The 23884-nt window shown below is 40.6% G+C and overlaps 1 protein-coding gene across 10 annotated transcripts in view; it reads left to right on the top strand.

The window, feature by feature from the left end:
• Positions 1 to 23884, top strand: part of LOC131690966 (cell adhesion molecule Dscam2) — a 352778-nt gene that overhangs the window by 170905 nt on the left and 157989 nt on the right. For all 10 annotated transcript variants that reach the window (XM_058977077.1, XM_058977074.1, XM_058977075.1 and 7 more), the window contains one exon: positions 17402 to 17523. In XM_058977077.1, coding sequence (XP_058833060.1) covers positions 17402 to 17523 — 122 coding nt within the window. The remainder of the gene's footprint in view (positions 1 to 17401; positions 17524 to 23884) is intronic.

Genomic DNA, 23884 nt, shown 5'->3' with positions numbered 1-23884 from the left:
AAATAACCACCGCCGTTATATTCACATGTTTTACGAAAACTATCTTTTGTGAGTGTTGACATTGCATCGCCTTTCATGTTCCTTTTGCTGCATAGGCTGTAATAGATATGTAATGAATATGCTGGGTTTATATTTGCTCTACAATTGCACTAAATGCATTTGAAATGCTTGTAGGCTTCGAGTATCCTTAAGGTTTGTGCGTGTTAGATCATTTTTATATACGTATGTAGAGATGCCAGTAATGCAACATTTTTCCTCTACTTTTATGCATTTATAATACGTGATTGCATTGTACAAGCTGGAATAAGGTTTTTATGCACTATTAGTATAATATAGTGCAAAAATGTTTTCCAAGACTCTATTAACTACATTAAACTTTCTGCAAAGTTAATGTCAAAAACTGAATTTTTGAGGGTCATCCTACCAAACAGCTCTAAAATTATTAATCAGTCATTCAGCCCGATCAGAATAAAATAACAGGATTGTAACAGAATGCAATTTTAGTAACATATTGTGTTATAAGTAAGGTCTCGTAAGTAGTTAAAATAACAGAAATTTATTACAAGACACAAAGCAAGATATAATCTTTTTGTTACGTGTTTCTGATCGGGAGAGCATACGATTTGTGCTAGCAAGTCACAATGATCCCGTACTAATGTGAAACACAAACACGGTCAAAACAATCGATTCGATGAAAAAAAAGAACAATGAACAATCGCGTTGGAAAAGGTTTTCCAAGAATGTAGCATATATAATTAGTGCGATTGATTGCCATCAATAAGTCAGCGATATCGTGTTCAAAGCTATCGCCTACCAACTTTGTTTTCACAACACGCTGAATATTTCGCTAAAGTCACGTTCGTGCTGAGGTGTGAGTGGAAAGACTGCCTCGTCGCATCCTGCCAATCAACGAAACCCGAAACTTACTATAAATTATTCAGGATAGCTAATTTCCATTAATTAACATTTTAACAAGCTGACATTGTCATCGCATTCGACCCAAAAATTTCACCTGTCCAATTTGGAGCCTAAACCTTTTCGGCTCCATTTCACGTTTCTGTTATTACCGAAAGGTTTCCGAAAACGTGTTCATTCACAATGGTTGACACCTGTCCATTGTAATCGTAACTGTCAAACTATGCCCTACCAAATAGTTCGAAAATGAGACAGATTGAGGAGGGCCTGCTTGTTCTTATACTAGGTACAGCCAGATAACATAAATTGTGTAAGGCGAACTAGTTATATAACCCCAAAATATACATAAAAACAGTTCTCCAAATCAAGCAACATGTTCATGCATTTCGTCCTATACATGTACTACCTGAGACGACTATTGATAAATGGTAGTTTTTGTAGTTATCAGCGGCAATGGAAGCAATAAACTTAGCTTCCGCTGGCTGTAATCAATATTGCTTTTCGATCGACAAACAATGAAGTAGAAAACTTTTCCCCGCCCAACAATTCCGCTATCGGCGTAACTGCAATAACAATAAACATACAACATCGATGAGGAAGAAAAGTGCAATACAAATAACAACCTGGAGCAGGAAAAACGTTTCAAAATTCCCGTAGACCAGAACCCCTCCCTCCCCCCGCCATTTCCTGTAGCATTCTTCTTGCTCGAATGCAAAAGTAGTACAAGGAACAAGGAATTTCCGATGAAAGGATGCTGCACTATTTCTACCACTAGCGACCTGCCTCCTTCCAAGCTACACAACAACGTTGCAAGTTTGTGGAAAAAATACACCGTCTTCTAATGGGGATGCAAGCCGCTCCTGTGCGAGGAGCATTGAGCGAAAAGTCCATTATTTGCTAGACTAAAATGTTGCGGTTCGTGAATTTGGCTTTCCCTTTGTGTGTTTGTTGGGTTTTACCTTTTCAACCACTGAATGGAGTATTCTTTCAGTCTAGCTCAGCTATTCTTTCATCGAGTTTTAGTGAGTTTCGTGAACAACTACGGAGTTTTTGTGTTTTGTGGCAATGCATAAAAAATAATATCAAAATATGAGAGTTAAAGATCGCACGTACATTCATCATATGGTATATTCTTAGACTTTAAATGCGGCTTTTATTTTATATTAATTTTTCATCGGTCAGTGCCCGCACAGAGTATATTATAGAAACCAATGTAACTTATTGAACCTATTCACGACGTCTGCTTCCGAAGGATGATATGACCATTCATAATATTCTAAAATTTTAAATTCTTTTGAGCGAACTTAACGACTACTCTAAGCAGTGCCGAAAATAAAAATTTGTTTTGTGGGGTATTGGTATATCTTGGAAGTACAGAAGCAAAAACAGTTAGTAAGGGGTTGCATACCTTTTCATTTTCCAAAAAATCGATTTATTTTGTTTTAATTAAAAGTACAACTTTTTGAGAATATTCCCCCAAATTTTTATAGAGATCCAAGAAATACATCGAAAACTCCAGCGCTTCGTAGCGCGCCACGTCTACCAAGAGCAGTGATCGCTTGAAACTCGATTATCTCTAAATGTTTTGTTTTTCTTCTAAAAATGGCTTTCCCGTGGTTACGATTGCCGGAAAACTACTCACTCGAACTTCTTCGTATTTTTTCAATTATTCGTAATAATTTTTTCGTTTACTTCAACGATTCCTTTTACCTATGTCAATAGAAAGGATATGCAATCACTCTGAAAGTCGAGTTTTTAACCAAGGCCCGGTAGGCCGAGTCTGACGGGTTGAAGAGCGTGGTCACACAAAAATGCCCATATAAACTGGTACCACCATGACGCCCAAATGATGTAGTACATATTAGAAAGGGTGTAACATTAGTAGGATTTGTGGGTTGAAATCACTAATGATCATTCAAAGTAGCTTTGACCACATTGAACACATATGACTTATCTGGAAGCCCTCCGGGACTGTCCAAGTCCCTAAGTTGTCACAGCTATTTCTCAGCGAATTCATGACCCATTTTTATAAACTTTATTCCAAATGAAAGTTACGATAATCCTATGAACTGCTATTGAATTTCATTTATATCTGATATTTGGTTTCGGAGTTACAAGTTGATTTCTGCGGCCACATAGGAATTTCCCATATAAACTGGTATAATCGTAATACTTCACGTACTAAAAGTCCCTTAAAATGAACATCAAATTAGTTCTATTTGCAAACCTAGATTCCTGATGGTCAATCAAAATCAAAGATTCTTTGAATATATTGACCACTATCGACAGTTCCGGAACTCTCGGATTCTAGACGTATTCCAGAATGGAATGTGCTTTCTAGGTCAAGGCCGTCTTGGACAACTCGGGGCCCCTGAGCACAACTGAGCTGAAGGAGCTCTATAATTGAACAAGTATAAACTGCTGTAGAGTAGTATGATAAAAAAAATGATCCCCAGCATCAGGGAGCCATCTATGCCATCTTGAGATTTATTTTTCACCACTATGAAAACCTCTTCATAACATTCCCATTAATCTTACAAACACATTGCTAGCATTTTGAAATCACTATGTCAAATACGTTCAACGTTGAAAGTTAAAAATTTGAGGAAAACAGAAAAACATTTTTTTTGTGTACGGCAGCGTAATTTAGTAAAAATAGGTTTATGCTTTTTTAAATTTTTGGAGAAAATAAAAAAGTATTTTCAGCTTGCTAGCTTGAAGTACTCCTCTGTAGTTGTGAAATTATGTTGGGACCGAGCGGAAATAAAAATTATTAGCCGAAATTAAAATCTTGTTTCATAAAATGGCCATTTTGGACATTTTTGGGGGTTAAATGAAAAACCCGTAGCTTTCGTGAGCTGGAAATATATTTTTCGGCTTTCTCATTACAAAAACAATCTACAATAGCTTTTGACGTAGGACTACGTCTTTGTTTTCGATATAGGGGTGCACGTTGCAAATTCTACAAAAATGGTATGTAACGAAAAGTGGTCTAATTTTAAACGTATATAATTCAGCCATCTCACGATAAATTTTCAATTTTTTTGCGCATATCGCACCGGAATACTTTTAAGAATAGATTCCAATAGATGAACCCAAAGATTTTTGATATCATGACATTAAAAATTTAAATAATCAACAACCTAGTCAAAATATCGCGCATTTACACACAGAAGATAGCACTTCCCTAGTCCAGCACGACAGATTTGTGTGCCTAGCGCGCTACGCTTCTATGAATGACGTCATCATCGACTATTTAAACGGACGGATTTCGCCAGTACAGCTCAGTTGCCTGTTGAGCGGCAGACGAAGCAGGTCACTGCGTTGTGTGTTTTCATAGCCAGTGTAGCTGAGTTAGAAGTCCGTTACACTGCCTGTGCCTGTGGAGGTACGCTACCCAGTGAATGCGACTGTGTTTGCCGTTCAAACACTATGCTATCTTTTGTGTTGTGCTCGTTTTCAGCACACTTTTATGTATAATTATTCGTACATAAAATAGTTTGTACATTCGAGCTCCATTTGCAAACATGGTTAACATAGTGTCGTGGTATTAGTAGTCTCTTTTACTGTACCCATCATCATCAGCGTTGATTCATTTTGCTTTGTGCGCTTGGGTTTAACGTTTGAGTCGAATGTGTAGGTAGTTAGATCTAATTTGTTACTAAATTGCACAACGATTGTCCATATATAGAATTGTTTTCGATTCTTGTATATTTATCGTTTCGATATATGATTAAGACCACTGCATTCGCTATATTTGTATGCGTACTTCAAGAAAGTCGCAATAATGGCAAAATATAGCTAGACCAAGCATTCTGGTCTATACATGAAATGTGATTATATTGTCTAAAATTTGATTTTTCTTCACTGATCCGGGTTTTTACCACACACAATCGAAAAGTTTTTACAAGCTAATCTTATGCTATAAAGATTTAGTTCCAGATATTAGTTCGGTTACAGTTTTCTGTCTTCTTTCTTCAGATCTTCTTAAATAAGTTCAATCGGATTCGATCACCTACTACAAATGAAATGACCTGATAACCAAGAAGGTTTGGTTCAATATGTAATACTCGATGTTGATTGGTTGTGATTAAACCATACGTAAGAAATATATTTGATTTATTATTACTATAAATGTACTAAGAAAATAAATATTTTACATTAAGTAGTATAGTCCTACGTCTACAGTTCGTGCAACCCCATAGGGCTGCCCCTTGTAGTTTTTTAAGCAAAACAAAAAATTGGGTAGCAGAGGGTTAGGTCAAATTATTCAATTATGTGAAAGTAATAAAAATACTGTAGGAATCAAAATATATGGAGAAAAACTTTAGATTTCCATCACTATAGGTGACATTGTAAATGTACAGGTACCGTCGAAAACGCAAGGTATTAGCATTTCAGACCTATCTGACCGAAAGCGGCAAAGGGCCTAACACACAGATGAGCTACTTACAGTGTAATTGACTTACCAGCTGCGCTATTCGCTCCCCATATGGTATAATGTGATCTTCATAGTTGTAATAAGTTGTTTGAGACTGAAGAGTGCCTCCGTCAATAATGAGGCATGATGGAGTAAGGCGGGTTAGACGTCAACACTACAATGTCGACGATTCATTTGATTAGCATATTTAGCAATATGCTAATCAAATTCAACTTGTTAATAGATAACGACTACGTGATTTACAAAATTACATTGATTTGTACAATGTTGTTCTCAATTTCTTACTGTTCCTGATACAATGCAGCTGGAAAAAGTCAATTGCCAGCTTTCAAAATAGCCACATTCTTTTTAATCATAATTCAACTACATTTACAGATGGGTCGTCAAATGGTGGGAAAACAAAATTCTCACAAGTTTCCTATCTCATGCTTCCACGCGAGTCTAAGTCTATTGATGACATTTGGTCCTTAGACCGACGACGACAGGGTGCTATCAGCCTTCTGCCGATAGTAGCAGAATGAGAGGGTGCGAACAGATCAAGTCGAGAAAACATTGCCGTAAAAATGAATAGTTGATAGGAAATTAGCCCCAATACAACTAATCTGACTAGTATCGATGATCACGGGTCAATACGTATTGAAAATTCGCCGCGTCTGTTTTTATGAACCTAATTTCAAGCTCCGTTACTGCTATCAAGCCCGTGCATCAGGTTAACAATCCTTTATATTTCCCTTCAGTGTTCGTTATTATCGCTCGTATACTTGTATTCCAAAAACAATCCGATATGGAAAATAAGAAATATTTTCCTTGATTTATAACATCTCGCGCTATCCTGAATAATGTGTTATCACTCGGTAGTTTTCAAGCCAATAAATATATCGTAGAGAAGAAGTAACAAATTCCGTCTAAATACTGTTTCAATAAATAGTGATCCGGCCCATTACGCAGATATGATTAGCTTACCTAGGCAATACTCCTACGGTCGGCTGTATAGAGTTCAAATTGCTTTTGTTTAGGGAACATAGGATACTCTCGGTAGCCGGCTGTGCATAGTTTAAAAAGAACCAAAAACTAAACAAGATCTTTTCGTTTTCGAGTCATCGTGCACTCGAAGACTAACTAAACAACTACCTAATAAAATATGCTTTATAGGTCAAGCGATGCGACCTTGGAGCGAATCCTAGACCTGATACCCTTCCAAACTACCAACTCCGCGACACCTATGGAAGAGTCTGATGAATCGTCGTCCTTCCGTTAAGTAGGTAGAGCATCAACACTTCCTGTCTACCTTATCCTTTATCCTTCCCCGTTAACGATGAAGATGGGCGCGGCCGGCAATGATGGCTATTATGCTGTTGAGGTTTTAATGTGGATCGGATTGGTATGAATTCCTACTTACCATTTCCTAAGCAACTCTTATTGGATAATCAGCAGTCAAACATGATGAAGTTAGTGTGCAATCCTCTAAAATCATCGTCACAACGCAACGCAATAATTCAACTACATTTACAGATAATAATATTGAATATTGCAGCCAATGAAATCAATCGCTATTATGAAGTATCTAAATGCGCGATTCGAGATTCATTCATTTTAGTTATTCGCATTTTTCGTTGCAGGAATTGAACGATTCTTTGAAATAGTGTCTCTTCATGCACAAATTATTGGTGAGATAGATCTTTGTTATATATTCTAACAGAAGTTTTGTGCTTTTTTTATAGTGAACGGCTCGGAGGGGCGAAGATAGCAAACATGTACATAAGTAATATTAATATTTTCATATTCAACGAATTAGTATCTAAAAGCCACAAACAGAAATGCAACCATCTACCAACGAAGCTCATCAAAGACGACAATCAAATGCTATATCACCTAGACTGCAATATTATACAAAATGTAAACCCAAAAATAAATGAATAAAAATTTAAGTTAAAAAATCATTTTACTACCAGTCATGTAAAACAGCCGAAATAGGAATCACATCGAATGCACGCTGCCGTGAGGCACAAGTCCTCGACTACCTATTTGAGCCAGTGTATTCTAATTTTTTTTATGAGACGGAGTGTCGTACAAAAATAACATAATTGGCTCTGTACCCGAATACGATGGCATTGTGAAAAATGCCTAATCTGGCCGCGAAAACATCGTGAAACTTCAAGAAGTCCAGGAGTCGTTTTCAGAGGTTTTCATGTAGATTTGTCCATTCACAATGTGATGAATAAATGAAAATTTGCCACATGCGCGGATCGCTTGCCAAACGAGGATTGTGTACCGAATTTCGATATCTTCTTCTTACACTTTCTGTAAAACTGCCTTGTGCAATTTTGCACTTTCTATACATGTTGCAGAAAATATTTCATTGTTTTTGCTCAAAATGAATTAAAACTTGAATCGAAATTAGGGATTTCCGATTTTTTAGAAATTTTGTTGGATGAAAGAAACTGAAATTGTGCGACTAATAAAATATTCGTTCTATATGCAATCATTTAGTTAAAATAACGAATCGTGATTGAAAACGAGCAATAGTTTCGTTTTTTACGACAAATTTCCTGCAACGTGCACTAAATAGTTCAAATAACGAAATTTTTTGTTCGTGAAGTCGCCATTTTTTTCAATTCGTGAAACCAACTCTTTACGATGCACAATCGTCTGAACTCTCGATCGAAGCAGATCGTTTTCTTGTGCTGGTTGTGCTTGTTGCATAGAGTAAATCAATATAAAAATATACATTGTGAAGGCCAGTCATTGTTTGAGGCAGGCTTTGTTCGCCGGTGCCTAGGTTGGTGAAGTGAACAGTTCAATAACCGGACAAGCCGCTATATAAGCTAAGTATCTTTTTTTTTCTCATTTCCCTTTCCCCCGATCTGTCGCTACTTCCTAGATCCCTTTCCCCTGAATATAAGTTTCATCTCTCGTTTACACCACGTGCTATCCTCGTGCCTAAATGGCCGAGGGCGAAGTAACATTGGATGGGAATGATGTTCCCATGGATTTACCGGATAAACCCGAAATCACTCCCTCCTCTGATTCCCCCAGTCCTCCTCGTATTAAAACATACCCACCCAGTTCAACTGGGCCCTGGGTGGTCTATTTCCGGCCCATTACGAAATCGCTTAATATTTTAGAAATCTCACGGGAGCTGACTGCTAACTACCCGGCCGTAGCTCAGATAACACGTGTTAGAGCTAATAAGATACGCATATTAGTGAATGACCTCGACCAGGCAAACCAGATTGCTCGCAGCGAGCGCTTTACAAAGCAATTTAAGGTGTATATACATTGTTTGGCAGTGGAGATCGACGGGGTCGTCGCCGAACCGGGTTTGAAGTGCGAAGACGTGTTGAAGTATGGAGTTGGTTGCTTTAAGGACCCCTCACTTGAACATGTGAAGATTCTGGAATGCAAGCAATTGTATTCAGCAATAACTGAGAATAATAAGACAACTTATTCATTGTCAGACTCGATTCGGGTGACTTTCTCCGGGTCTTCCCTCCCCAACTATGTCCTCCTGGATAAGGTTCGTCTACCGGTTCGCCTGTTTGTACCGCGGGTAATGAACTGCAGCAATTGCAAGCAGCTGGGCCACACAGTCACCTATTGTGGCAATAAGAAAAGGTGCGGCAAATGCGAGGGAGAACATGAGGATAACGCTAGCGGTGAAGAAACTGAAAAGTGTATTTACTGCGGGGGCCTGCCGCATGATCTTAAATCATGCCCCGCGTACAAACAGCGCGGGGATAAAATTAAGCGCTCCCTTAAGGAACGCTCGAAGCGCTCTTATGCAGAAATTCTTAAGAATGCTTCGCCATCTGTCCCTTCCGAAAATTCCTTTGCTCTTTTGGCTGGCGTTGAGCAAGAATCTGACGACCCACAAGAGGGAACATCTTTGGTTAACCCAGGGGAGTCCAGGAAGAGGAAAAATCAAGCTTCCCCTAGATTGCCTCGTAAGGGTGCCAATGTGCCGTCCACTCAGAGTGTGCCAACTACAATCAATAAATCCAACGGAAGTGATGCACTAAAGCCGAAGCAATTTGCTCCAGGACTTGGAAATTTTAATTCTAACAAAGAGTATCCACCACTTCCAGGGACACCAAAAACCCCAAGTGTTCCCTTTTTTCAAACAAATACTCAGTCCAGTAGCGGACTAATGAAATTTTCTGACATAGTGGACTTAATTTTCACAGCTTTCAATGTTACTGATCCTCTTAAAAGCATTCTGATACATTTTCTCCCTATGGTGCAAACATTTTTGAAACAGTTGACTGCTAAATGGCCCCTCCTTACAGCGATCGTATCCTTCGATGGCTAAGTCATCAAACGAGGTCACTGATTCGATCACTGTCCTACAGTGGAATTGCAGAAGTATTCTCCCGAAAATCGATTCCTTCAAATTCTTACTAAACAGTTTAAAATGTGATGTTTTCGCATTATGTGAAACTTGGCTAACTTCCGATATAAATCTCAACTTCCACGACTTTAATATAATCCGTCTGGATCGAGAAAACCCTTATGGAGGAGTACTTTTGGGGATCAAAAAGTGCTATTCTTTCAACCGAATTAACCTCCCTTCGACACCAGGCATTGAAATTGTCGCTTGTCAAGTTCTAATCAAAGGTAAAGACCTTTGCATTGCTTCCATCTACATTCCTCCTAGAGCCTCGGTAGGGCACCGAACGCTTTGTAATATCACGGAATCCTTACCGGCACCGCGGCTAGTTCTGGGAGACTTTAACTCGCACGGTACGGTATGGGGCTGTCCTCATGATGATAATAGATCAACATTAATCCAAGATCTTTGCGACAATTTCAACATGACTATCTTAAACACGGGAGAAATGACGCGGATTCCTACACCACCAGCACGCGCAAGCGCGTTGGATTTATCGCTATGCTCGACATCGCTACAGTTAGATTGCAGATGGAAGGTGATCCCTGATCCCCACGGTAGCGATCCTTTGCCTATCGTGATTTCAATTGCTAACGGTTCAAGACCATCGGAAACAATCAATGTCTCGTATGACCACACACGGAACATTGATTGGAAGAGTTACGCGACCGCGATATCCGTTAAAATCGAATCCACTCAAGAACTTCCTCCGGAGGAAGAGTACAGGTTTTTGGCTGGCTTGATTCTCGACAGTGCGAATCAAGCTCAGACTAAACCAGTACCCAGCGCGAAAACCCATGGACGGTCTCCTACCCTGTGGTGGGATAAAGAGTGCTCAGAGTTGTACGCGGAAAAGTCCACTGCATATAAGGCCTTCCGGGAAGACGGGTTACCCGCTAGCTATCTACAGTACGCGTCGTTAGAAAGGCGAATGAAGAGTCTAATGAAAGCCAAAAAACGCAGTTATTGGCGCCGGTTCGTCGACGGGTTAACGAGAGAAACAGCGATGAGCACTCTTCGGGGTACGGCTCGACGTATGCGTAACCGAAATAGTACCAACGAGAACGTGGAATATTCAAACCGTTGGATATTCGCTTTCGCCAAGAAGATCTGTCCGGACTCTGTCCCGGTACAGAAAACGTGCCGCGCCGCGTCTCCTCACGATACCGCGAACGAAACACCGTTTTCGATGGTGGAGTTCTCACTTGCTCTCTTGTCATGCAACAATAACGCCCCAGGGTTAGACAGAATCAAATTCAACTTGCTGAAGAATCTGCCTGACACTGCAAAAGGCGCTTGTTGAATTTATTTAACAAGTTTCTTGAGGGTAACATTGTCCCTCATGACTGGAGGCAAGGTCATCGCCATCCAAACACCAGGAAAACCAGCCTCCGACCACAACTCGTATCGGCCGATTGCAATGCTGTCCTGTATTCGGAAGTTGTTCGAGAAAATGATCTTGTTTCGCCTCGACAATTGGGTTGAAGCAAATGGCTTACTCTCAGATACACAATTTGGCTTCCGCAAAGGCAAAGGGACGAACGATTGCCTTGCGTTGCTTTCTACAGAAATCCAAATGGCCTATGCTAACAAAGAGCAGATGGCATCAGTCTTCTTGGATATTGAGGGGGCTTTTGACTCAGTTTCTATCAACATTCTGTCAGAGAAGCTGCACCAGCATGGCCTTTCGCCAATTTTAAATAACTTTTTGCTAAACCTGTTGTCTGAAAAGCACATGCACTTTTCGCATGGCGATTTAACAACATCGCGATTTAGCTACATGGGTCTTCCCCAGGGCTCATGTCTAAGTCCCCTACTCTACAATTTTTACGTGAATGACATTGACGATTGTCTTGCCAATTCATGCACGCTAAGGCAACTTGCACACGACGGCGTGGTCTCTGTCACAGGGCCCAAAGCTGCCGACTTGCAAGGACCATTACAAAATACCTTGGACAATTTGTCTGCTTGGGCTCTTCAGCTGGGTATTGAGTTCTCAACGGAGAAAACTGAGTTGGTTGTTTTTTCTAGGAAGCGTGAGCCGGCGCAACTCCAGCTTCTATTAATGGGTGTAACGATCAATCAGGTCTTCACATTTAAATATCTCGGGGTCTGGTTCGACTCTAAAGGTACCTGGGGATGTCACATTAGGTATCTGAAACAGAAATGCCAACAAAGGATCAATTTTCTCCGAACAATAACTGGAACATGGTGGGGTGCTCACCCAGGAGACCTGATCAGGTTGTACCAAACAACGATATTGTCGGTGATGGAGTACGGGTGTTTCTGTTTCCGCTCCGCTACGAACATACACTTCATCAAACTGGAGAGAATCCAGTATCGTTGCTTGCGCATTGCCTTGGGTTGCATGCACTCGACCCATACGTTGAGTATCGATGTGCTGGCGGGTGTTCTTCCGCTAAAAAATCGATTTTGGGAACTCTCATATCGATTGCTCATCCGATGCGACATTCTGAACCCGTTGGTGATTGAAAACTTCGAGAGGCTCGTCGAGCTTAATTCTCAAACCCGATTTATGGCCTTGTACTTCGACTACATGGCACAGAGCATTAATCCTTCTTCATATACTCCCAACCGTGTTTGTTTCCTAGATACTTCTGATTCTATTGTATTCTTCGACACATCCATGAAGGAAGAGATTCGTGGAATTCCGGACCATATACGCCCGCAAGTGATCCCCAATATATTTTATAATAAATTCCGAGAAGTCGACTGCGACAAAATGTTCTACACTGACGGATCAAATCTCGATGGGTCCACTGGCTTCGGTATCTTCAACAATACTATCACCGCTTCATTCAAGCTCAATGATCCCGCTTCAGTTTACGTCGCAGAGTTAGCTGCAATTCAGTACACCCTTGGGATCATCGACACTCTGCCCACAGATCACTACTTCATCATTTCGGACAGCCTCAGCTCCATCGAGGCTCTTCGTTCGATGAAGCCCAAAAAGCAATTCCCATATTTCCTGGGGAAGATACGGGAGTCCTTGTGTACGTTATCTGAAAAATCAAATTACCTTTGTTTGGGTCCACTCTCATTGCTCTATCCCGGGCAATGAAAAGGCCGACTCATTAGCAAAGGTGGGCGCATTAAATGGTGACATATACGAAAGACCAATCTGCTTCAACGAATTTTTTAGTATTTGTCGTCAGAGGACACTCAACAGTTGGCAAACCTCGTGGAGCAATGGTGAACTTGGACGATGGCTACATTCCATTATCCCAAAGGTATCAACGAAGCCTTGGTTCAGGGGGATGGATGTGGGTCGGGATTTTATTCGTGTAATGTCCCGACTTATGTCCAACCACTACACCTTGGATGCGCATTCGCGGCGTATTGGGCGTAGTCTGTGCGCTTGTGACGAGGGCTATCACGACATCGAGCACGTTGTCTGGGTATGCGCCGGGTACTTGGACGCCAGGTCTCAGTTAAAGGATTCCCTTCGGGCCCGAGGTAGACCACTCAATGTCCCAGTCCGAGATATGCTGGCAAATCGCGATTTCCCCTATGTGTCCCTTATTTATACTTTCATAAAAACGATAAATATCCCAATTTAGCCCCTCTCTTTTTATTTCTCGTTTTAGAAGTTTTCTCTTGCCTTGTGGGATCGATCAGCTCCAGACTGCCACTATGTAGCCGCCGTCGCACTTACCACTACGGAAACTGAAGCGAGAGCGACTCGAGGTCCGATGACTTTTGAAGGATTCCCCGCGGGTCCGAAGAATACCATCCGCCAATCCGACCTACTAGACTGAGGCGCTAATTTGTTTCGCTGATCTCCCGTTTGCCCGAAAGTTGCAAGTTTTGCTCTTCTCTCCCGGTCACCATCTACGCTTTCTCTCCCCTGTCCTTGATACAACTGCTTCTACAGCCCCCCTCTGAATATCTTGACCAAGCATAAGTCTCCGCTAAAAAAGTTCAAATTTGTATTCTGTATTCCTAGTTTTAAGATAGTTGTAATTTTACCTCTTTGTTAAAACTATTGTCCCCCATCTTGTAAATAGAATTGTATCCCTAGTTTTAAAACACCGGTGAATTTTGTCATAAATATTTGTTCCCCCTTTTGTGTACCAAACTATATTGTTAGTTTTAAGATAACTGTAAATATTTCCTAAAAAACTATTACTATTGAATTCCTTGTTTTAAAAATTTTCATAAAAAAAAATATTTTGTCCCCTCTCTTGTATATAGAGTCTTATTTCTAGTCTTAAGATAGCTGTAAAATTTTTCTCTTTTAAAAAAAAAATATTTCGACATTGTAACCTCCTAGTTTTAAAATATCCAAAATGTAAAAAGAAAAGAATTTGGCACCGCCAAGCTAACGCATTTGTTCCTATCAAATAAACGAAATGAATAAAAAAAACTCTTTACGATGCACGAAGCAGAAAACGACAAATGAATTTGTGGATTGTATAATCATTTTCGTTCTATTTACGAATTTTTATTATTAGTGTAAATCGCATTTTATAGGATCTCTCTGGAACAAACACTCATGAAAAATGATAACGATGTGAAAGATATAGACCGTCATTGTAAATCGAATCGTTTGTAGTTAGAAACAGATTCACACTTTCCTCAGGAATATCGTACAAGAATATCTAACCCAGAAGGGCAATCAAATCGAAATACCTTCTATAACATTCCATTCCTTTGCCATGCGAAGCTACTATCCCATCATCATTCAATAATCATACATGCCAAAGTTTTACCAAGTTTCGGCTGAAAGCGATAACTTTCGCCAAACATCATCGGAATGTTTAATGGGGTGAACAAGGAGAGAGAGAGAGAGAGAAAGGGGGGGATTTTTATCTGTTCCATTCGGGCGGTTTAACCTATTTTCCTATGACCGTTTTAGATTTAGCTAACACATAAAACTGTTATCGTACACTTAGGTTAATAAATTAAAAAGCGATGTTCAAGAGGTGGTTTGGTTTCGAAATTGCTGAACCAAAATGTCATAATGCACTATGTTAAATTGAGGTGAAGCGCAATAAAATTTCAATATATAACTTTCGCTTTTGTCTGATGACATCGCAACTCTTCGAGTAGAGTATAAAATTTTATATTTGTCTATTTAACTGATGGTCACTTCAAACAAGAAAAAAAACTTTAAGAACGCCTGATTCCGCATTGAAGAGGTGTGTGGTGCTTGGGATGAAGTATATTTAATTGAAGAGAATGTAAAAATATAAATCATGAATTTCGTTACATCTTTAGGATTTCCATATTGTTGGACACATTAATGGAGACTCATGGTGCCTCATGTCCTAGTTAAAGTATGATGTTAGTGGTTTTTACTAGATCATACATATCACATTTTAATAAATTAATCAATAAAGTATTTTTTGAAAGCAATATTTCAATAGGGTTCACGGGTTAGCTAGCTATCAACATATTAGGCATTTTAAATCGGCGATAAATATTATAGTATCATCACATTATTGTTGAAATATGAAGTTTGTGTGTTACCTATAGTGTCCATATCACCGTACTTTCCCCTATGTTTTGTGAAGACGTGAAAGTATCGCCACAGGGAAGGCAAGATTAATTCTTTGCACGGTACAGAACGAATAAGTCGATTCGGAATTTACCAAGGCCGTTACCGTGTATGTCAGGTTGAATAACTTCTGCAGTCTATCGAACCTCCAACATGGACCAACATTTTGATCAGCCTCTCCCCCATCCTCTTCGTTTGGGTAATTCCGTTGAAAATTTACGGTGCAAGACTTCTTTTTTATTAAAACGCTTGGTGCATTCGATTATAATGCGTTTTTTGCTTGTACACGACCCACTCATGTTTTGGGTTAGGTTAGGTCTATTTGGGGGCCAAATGAACCGGAATTTAATCAATAGGTACATGTTTTTACCGAAAACCGAAATTTCGTTCTAATAATGATTATTTGCATACGCTTAGGCGATTTATGAAGTTTAAAATTAAATTGCTTAAAATTAAAATTAAATGTGTTTTGTCGCACCGATATTATGAAGAGAAATTTTGCATGATCTTGAAAGATTGAATTATTTTGAAAAATTGAATCTCTATTTTGAATACATTTTTAGCATTTCTGAGGGGAATATCGGTCAAAGAATTTCATTCATTAAATATTCGCGATTAACGCTATGGAGGTAAAATATGAAAATATTTCTTGGGAATGCATTTAACCCCGTTTTGCTCGAATAGATAAAACATGACCTATTTCCTATTTTCGCCAGTCAATGAAAATCAGCCTTCTAAGATGAAAATGCGTAATTGCTAATGGCTTCCTAAACTGAAAGTTTCTGACTTTGGATCACTAGCACGCGACTGCCAGCAGATTAAACACTGATTCCATCTGACATTGTATTATTCAAACTAATCCCAAAATCAACGCTTTAAACAGTGTATTTCAAGATTTGTATCATGCAACTATCGATGAAATTACCAGTGATTGTTATTCGGTATTTATCCCTCTTATCAAGCGAAAAGGTCATTAAAACGACGATGCCTTCTGTATCAGTACATTCTAGCACACAACGATCGTCTGCAACCAACAAAGCTACCGTATTCTTCCCATTGGCCAAGTAATATCCCCCTTTCATTCAATTACCTAATCTGTGGACTGACAATGATTCTCCTCACGGTCGTTTGATTCTGCTCTCGATTCGTCCATCAACCACCGCATCCGCACCAATCCACCCATTGCAAACTTGACAAAACCCATAAATTCACGTGAGGTACACCTCTACTCTCACCCGATCTTAGGGTTTCCCACAATCAATTCATCCTCGCTGCCTCCCACCACTCTTCGTTTTTCATTCTCGGCGCCAAACGAAGCCTCTCAGCTCAATTCTCCTTTCCGTAGGTACTAAACTGCTGTGGGCTTCCTTGGACTTTTTCCTTTCGCCTTGCTTCAAACGTTAGATTGTCGGTCGGTGTATGTGGCTTAAGGCACATGACCTAGTGCTGGTGAAGTGAGAGAATGTAAATAAAATATCGCAAATTCCTTTACCCCTCTCTAAGTCCAAACCGAACCACCCTCAGCCCTGAGGCAATCTGATTTATTGCGAAATATTTCATAAAATAAAATACCTGCAAGTTTCGTCCCGTTGTAGAAATCACCTGACTGGGCTGGGTGGTTGGCACCGACAATGGCAGTGACACAAAGAAAGGAAGCTCCGGGGCGAATATCGAATGGACTGGGGCGGTAAGCAAGTCATCTTCGAAATGGTATGGTTGTGGAGCAAATGGAAATGGAAATGAAATATTTCCCTCGATATAAATTATTAATGATTCTATTGTTTTAGATGGGGTACAGATAGAAAAATAATTCCCTTGCAAAGGATGGTGGGTTTTCGTTTCTCGGTATTTGAAGTGAGCATTCTGCGTTCCACAGAGACTTGCGAAACGTTTGGAGTGGATGAAAAATTATGGATAATATGTTTTCCCAAATTATTACCAATTGTTGAGAGCTGCTTTCGTTTTGTTCAAGGCAGGCTCCAAGGGGTGGGATTGCACAAAAATTTGCGCTCGCTACCGGATAATTGCTCTATCTTGCTTCAATAGCAATGATTGCGCTACATTCGCACTGTATATTGTTAAATTACAGTTAAATTATATTAAATCCTAACTGTTTGTTACTATCCGCTTTTTTCAGGTGTTATTCTATTGGATCTGCAGGGACCGGTCTTTCTCAGTGAGCCACAGCATCGAGTGGAGTTTTCCAATAACTCCGGCGGTCATATTGAGTGTACTGGTCATGGAAGTCCACCACCAGACGTGAGTATTAGATTTCAAATAATCGTTTCCCAGGGCCGACAAATACAAATACATTTACACATACATGTATCAATAGTTTTATCTACACGCAATTATGAAGTAGGCACTAAGGAAGCAAGGTAAAATCTGTGAAAGACATGACAAGCTGCAACCAGATGCTGTACAGAACCTAATGGCTGGAGCTTACTAATCAGTTATACGTTATTGCCTGAAATTTGGAAAAGGTTCTGCACACTAGGTAATTTTCTAAAGTATTTCTTCATAGTACAATATGATGTGAGACACCCTTTAGCATACCACCCGATAACGGCAACAGGGTGGTGAATAATGTGGGAATGGCGGAAATTCAAGTGACAGGCGGTTTTTCTGTACAAGAACACACACGAAGGTTTCGTGATCGCCAAGATCAACGGTGTTTTCGTATGTAGCTGGGAGAATTCCTGCGCTGGTTTCGTTCCTACCTCGATGGAAAGCAACTCAAAATCAACATTTACGAGTTTCTATCTGCACCCTTCTTCGCTACATCCGGCATTCCCCAAGGAAGCCATCTCAGTCCTCTACTTTAATAACGTCAATATCAAATTATAAGGACCCCGCCTTTCTTTCGCCGATGACATGAAAATGTTTTGACAAATACCAGATAAAGACCAATGCCAAGTTTCTTCAGATTGAACTGGAGAGCTTTAGTACGTGATGTGATCTAAACAGAATGGTTTTAAACCTGAGCTGATGCTCAATCACGTAAGCTCACGCGGAAGCGCCATCCGATACAGCTTAACTATCATTTCTTCGACTCGAGCATTCCAAGACACTCTCATGTGAAGGATCTTGGAGTCATCATGGATTCAGTACTAACGTTCAAACAACATACTTCATACATCGTGGATAAAGCATCAATACAGCTTGGGTTCATCTTCCGAATAGCGGAAAACTTTAGAGTTATTGTAAACTTTACTGTTCAAAATCTCTCTATTGCGCGTTGGTTCGCTCAACACTAGAATATTGTTCGGCTGTTTGGAATCCGGCCGTCCATCACTGGTTCATACGCTTTGTACTCCAATATCTTCCTTGGCAAAACAGAATTCAGCTGCTGAGCTACAAAAACCGTTGTCAGTTAATACAGATCGACACTCTAAGCATCCGGAGGCATGCTCCCGGTCCGGACAGTATAACCAACGTGGCACTGAAGACCGCGATCCTAGCGTTTCCGGACATGTTCAGGATAATTCTACAGAAATATCTGGACGAAAGCTCCTACCAAAAGAAGGGAAGCCGCCCAGAGCAGCCGATCCGGTTGTCCTCAACAGGAATATGTGTTATCGCAGAGGTATTTCGATTTCAACGGTAGATCGGGGTGTAGAACGCGTTGAACAGGGGTGGCATTATGGAACCATTTCGAATCGACTTTTTCATGCAAGCTTGCATACAATAAACCTTTCGTCTCGAGATACGCAATGTCACCCCAGAAGCAGCTGAATAGCTATCGTCGTAAAGCTGCACAGTTGCAGGTGGTTCACCACAAGACAGAGTTTATGCTGGTCAGCAACCATAAAAGAAATCCAACGTGCGGTTTCCATCGACGCGTTCGCTGAAGCCACTAGGTGTGATAGTCGACGATCGGTTAAGTTTAAATAGCCAACTCGACTATTTATGTGAGAAAACCACAATGACAACTAACACTGTTGCAAGGATCATACCGAACATCAGAGAAGCAAGATGCTGTTAGAGACTTCTCCTGGCGGGTATCTTACCCTCAATACTGAGGTATGGCGTCGACAAGCACGTTTCACCTAACAACTGTTTGTGTCGCGAGTACGTACATAATGATGCCTTCGGAGGCGGTATGTGGAATGCTACCAGCGGAAGGAAACACGAAATGCAAGAAGCCTGGCACAAGTTTTATAATTTAATACAACCGATCTAGAACTACACGCAATACCATCTCCATCGACATTGCACTATATAGTAGTGGTCTGGTGGAACGCAAAGGTAGAACAATCAGTCAAAATCCGAAGAAAGAAACTACGTGCTCTCCACGAAGCTCGATCTGCATGCCGTAAAATTATTTTGGAAGCCAAACAGAAAAGCTGGGAAGGTCTAGTGCAGAGCATCAATCCCGAAAGCCCCTCAACACAGATATGGAATCGGATTAATCAGCTCCAGGCTAAAAGACGCTCCAACACGGTCACCCTAAGCCTTCCTAGCGGTATTATCAATAATGCGCAGGTAGTGGCAGACGCATTTGCAGAAGAATACCAGAAGAAATCTTCAAATGTCAACTATAATAAAACGTTTCGTAAACAGAAAGTCGCACTGATAAATGCTTTACCTAAATCAAGTCGACAGAACATCTCCAAGGGTGGCGGAGTATCAACAGGACTTGAAAATGTAGGATACCCCTTAGGGATCATCCATAAATGACGTAGCATTATATGGGGTAGGGGGAGTTTTGTATTTTGTGATGATGTGTGACGACAGGGGGGTAGGGGGTCATGTCATGCTACGTAGCTGTATTAAAGGAAAATAACTAACATCGTTTTTATTTTTATTTTTTAATTTTACGGGGACAAGGGGGGGGGATAATTATCGTCAAGCTACGTAACTACCACGGGGGTATTTAGAGGTTTGTGACGAAATGCTACGATGGGGGAGGGGTGTGTTAAAAATCACTCAAAAAATGCTACGTCATTTATGGATCGTCCCTTACTGCAACGACTTCCGTTCTTCTCTCAAGCAGCTCTGCTCTAATTGTTTAACCGCCCCATAGGCAAATTATTCGAACGCCTAGTGAAGCGTCGTCTTATTACTAAACTAGAAGACAATGAAAGACTGGATCGTTGTCAACATGCATTTGGCCCGGGAACAGGTGTCGAGTCGCATGTAGCTCAGAAGGAATGGCGCATTTATATTAATGGCAATCAGCATGCCGAGAGAGTCTCCCTCGAGATATCCAAAGCGTACGATACGACTTGGCGACCTGCTATACTCCGATCTCTCGCAAGTTGGAAATTATAACATCCTATCAAGCTTCCTATCTGATAAAACCTTCCGGGTATCAGCAAACGAAGCATCATCCAGCCGCTGCGTGGCAGAAAGCGCTGTTCCGCGGGGATCCATCCTATCCGTTACTCTATTTCTGGTCGCAATGGAATCGATTTTTGCAGTAATCCCAGTTGATGTCGAAATTCCACTCTATGCGGACGATGTACTAGAGGCTCAAACCCCGGCAAAATACGATCAATTGAGAAAAACTGTCAATGCGGTTGACTGTTGGGCCGCCAATGTTGGTTTCGAAATTGCACCATCAAAATCTAAACTGCTTCACATCTGGAAGAGAAGGCATCGTAAGCGTGGCCGGGTCATCCAAATAAATAAGACTCCGATTCCCTGTTTAAGGAAGATGAGGATATTAGGAGTTCTTGAACTAACATCTTACGGATTTTGGGCTCTCGATTAAAAAGAATTAGCCGATCAACCCGTCAGTCGGTTTCACACTAGTTCGGACTGGGTCTCACCAGCAGCAACCATGAGGTGATAGAAAGAATACTTGCTCCAGTATACAACGAAGTAATACGCGAGATGTTCATCTTCGACAACAGGGCAGTATCAGTTACGGAAATTTTAATAAACGACAACAACAGAGAGAAAGCAGTACTGCGCTTCATTAAAGATACAAAGCTTGAGATTTTAGCGATAAATGTGTCTCCATCCCCATCTTTATCTTCCTATTCTTTCCATTGGCACGAATGCCACAATCGTGGTAAAATCTTATAAATAAACAAAAAAATCAATATTACTACGTTGCATATATTATAAAAATATCTACAGTGCTAATACAGACAGATACGAGCTTGTATGTTTATTAGGGTTTCAACTTAGTTGGTCATTCGCCCAGACAGATACGAGTACAGTGTACAACAATCATAACAGTTTTAGCCTTCGCCTTGAAAGGTTGTGTTTGCTGATTGGTTGTAGCAACCAAGGCTGTGCAAGCCGTGAATAGGCTAGAAGTTTGTGTACCGTGTCAGTATTTGATGCTGTGTTGGTGCGGAGACAGGCAGGATTGTTGGCTGCGAGAGCGGTCGTTTGGTGGTGGTACCACGCGATAAGCGAGTTTTGGTGCGAAGGCAACGAAGTCTCAAGTAAGCGGCGACCCACCTTGATGGTGGTAGTGATTACACTGCATACAACCGGCGCTTGCGACGGAGTGAGACAGAGCTGCATCTGGTTGGTGAAGCGGCTCGCTTCATCATCACTCATTCATCCGTATTAGTGCAGATACGGGATTTTGAGTATTTGTGTACCTAGCCACGCTGCGTGGTAGGGGAATACCTCTGGACCCACAGGTAAGCGGCGGCCCCACCTTGGTGGTGGTAGTGGTTGCGCTGCACACAGTCGGCGCTTGTGACGAAGTGAGACAGAGCTGTATCTTGTTGGTGAAGCGTCTCGCTTCATCATCACTTATTTATCTGTGCTAGTGCAGATACGGGCTTTTGTGTATTTGTGTACCTAGCCACGCTGCGTAGTAAGGAAATACCACTGGACCCACAGGTAAACAGCGGCTCCATCTTGGTAGTGGTGGTTGCGCTGTGTTCAACCCGAGCGTGTGACAGATCTGACTTAACGATTTTCTGCTGTAACAGAGATCGTGAAAGTAAATAAAGCCAAACTTCGAGTTAGCATTGATAACATTAGACAAGCTAACGAGATAGTAGCCTGTGAACTCTTCACGCGTGAATATACAGTTTATATACTTTCGCGCGATATAGAATGCGATGGAGTCATCTCCGAACCCAGCCTCACTGCCGAGGATATACTTAAGCATGGTGTTGGTTGTTTCAAGAACACCCTGCTTAATAAAGTAAAAATACTCGATGTTAAGCAATTGTACTCAGTATCAATTGAAGAAGAGAAAAAAGTTTACCGACCATCCTATTCATTTCGTGTAACTTTCGCTGGGTCTGCTTTGCCTAGCCATGTTCTTATTAATAAAATTCGTCTCCCCGTTCGCCTTTTCATCCCTCGAGTGATGAATTGCCTCAATTGTAAACAGCTTGGCCACACAGCCACTTACTGTTCCAATAAGATACGGTGTGGCAAATGTGGGGGTCCTCACCAAGAGGATACATGTAATAAAAACTTAGAAAAATGTTTACATTGCGGAGAAAATTCACACGAGCTCCTTGCATGTCCCATATATAAATTGCGGGAGGATAAAATTAAACGATCCTTGAAGGAGAGGTCTAAGCGCTCTTATGCAGAAATACTGAAAAATGCTACTCCTGAACCCACGGTCTCAGAAAACAGATACGCTATTCTATTGGGGAAAGATTCTGACTATGACGAAGCGTCCGAAGGTACATCATTTGTTTTATCTAGAGGATCCAGGAAAAGAAAACAATCCTCTTTTCCCAAACTGCCAAGCAAGGGCCCTAAAATTTCTCCTCCAACAAATAAATTGCGGCCAAAGCTAAAGAATTCCGATGCAATACCGAAGCCAGTCCCTCCCGGTTTTGGTAATGTACAATCCAAACAGAGCACCATTACTGAAAATAATAAAACTTCAACTTCCTCCGAGCCTCAACAGGGGATAGGTTTATTGAAATTTTCTGAAATTGTTGATTGGATTTTCAAAGCATTCAATATTTCTAAATTTCACTAAAAGTATACTTTCAGCGTTCCTCCCAACAATTAGAACATTTTTAGAGCAGCTGATTGCTCAATGGCCCATCCTTGCAGCGATTGTATCTTTCGATGGATAATTCACCTCCTCCAGTGAAAGACACCATCACTGTTTTACAGTGGAATTGCAGAAGTATCATACCTAAAATTGATTTCTTAAAAAATTTGCTGCATTATTTGAAATGCGATGCTTTTGCTTTATGTGAAACATGGCTTACCTCAAACATTAATTTCAACTTGAATGATTTCAACATTATTCGCCTAGACCAAGACACCCCGTATGGAGGAGTGCTTCTAGGAATTAAAAAGTGCTATTCTTTCTATAAGATTAACATCCCCTTGTTCGCGGGCATTGAGGCTGTAGCTGTCCAAACGAACATTAAAGGCAAAGACATGTCTATCGCTTCTATATAGGGTAAGGTGGGGCAAATCCGACCTAGTAAATGGTTTTGGCTGTAAAATGCTCATTTTACATCGGATCAAGTCGTTTTATATATCAAATTAAAGGTTAGACTCCAGGGCAACTTTCTTTATATAGCATTTTATTTGGATCTTGGGAATGTCTTGTGATACAAGCGTTTTACAAAAATGTTTATTTTTGCTGTTTTCAAAAATGGTGGGGTAAACCCGACCCCCTATGTTTTTGGTTGATTTAGTGCAGTTATTATCCAAATTTATG

This window comes from Topomyia yanbarensis, chromosome 3 (genome assembly GCF_030247195.1).
Source record: "Topomyia yanbarensis strain Yona2022 chromosome 3, ASM3024719v1, whole genome shotgun sequence".
In the NCBI taxonomy this organism is placed as follows: domain Eukaryota; kingdom Metazoa; phylum Arthropoda; class Insecta; order Diptera; family Culicidae; genus Topomyia; species Topomyia yanbarensis.
This window is presented reverse-complemented; position numbering and strand designations above follow the sequence as displayed.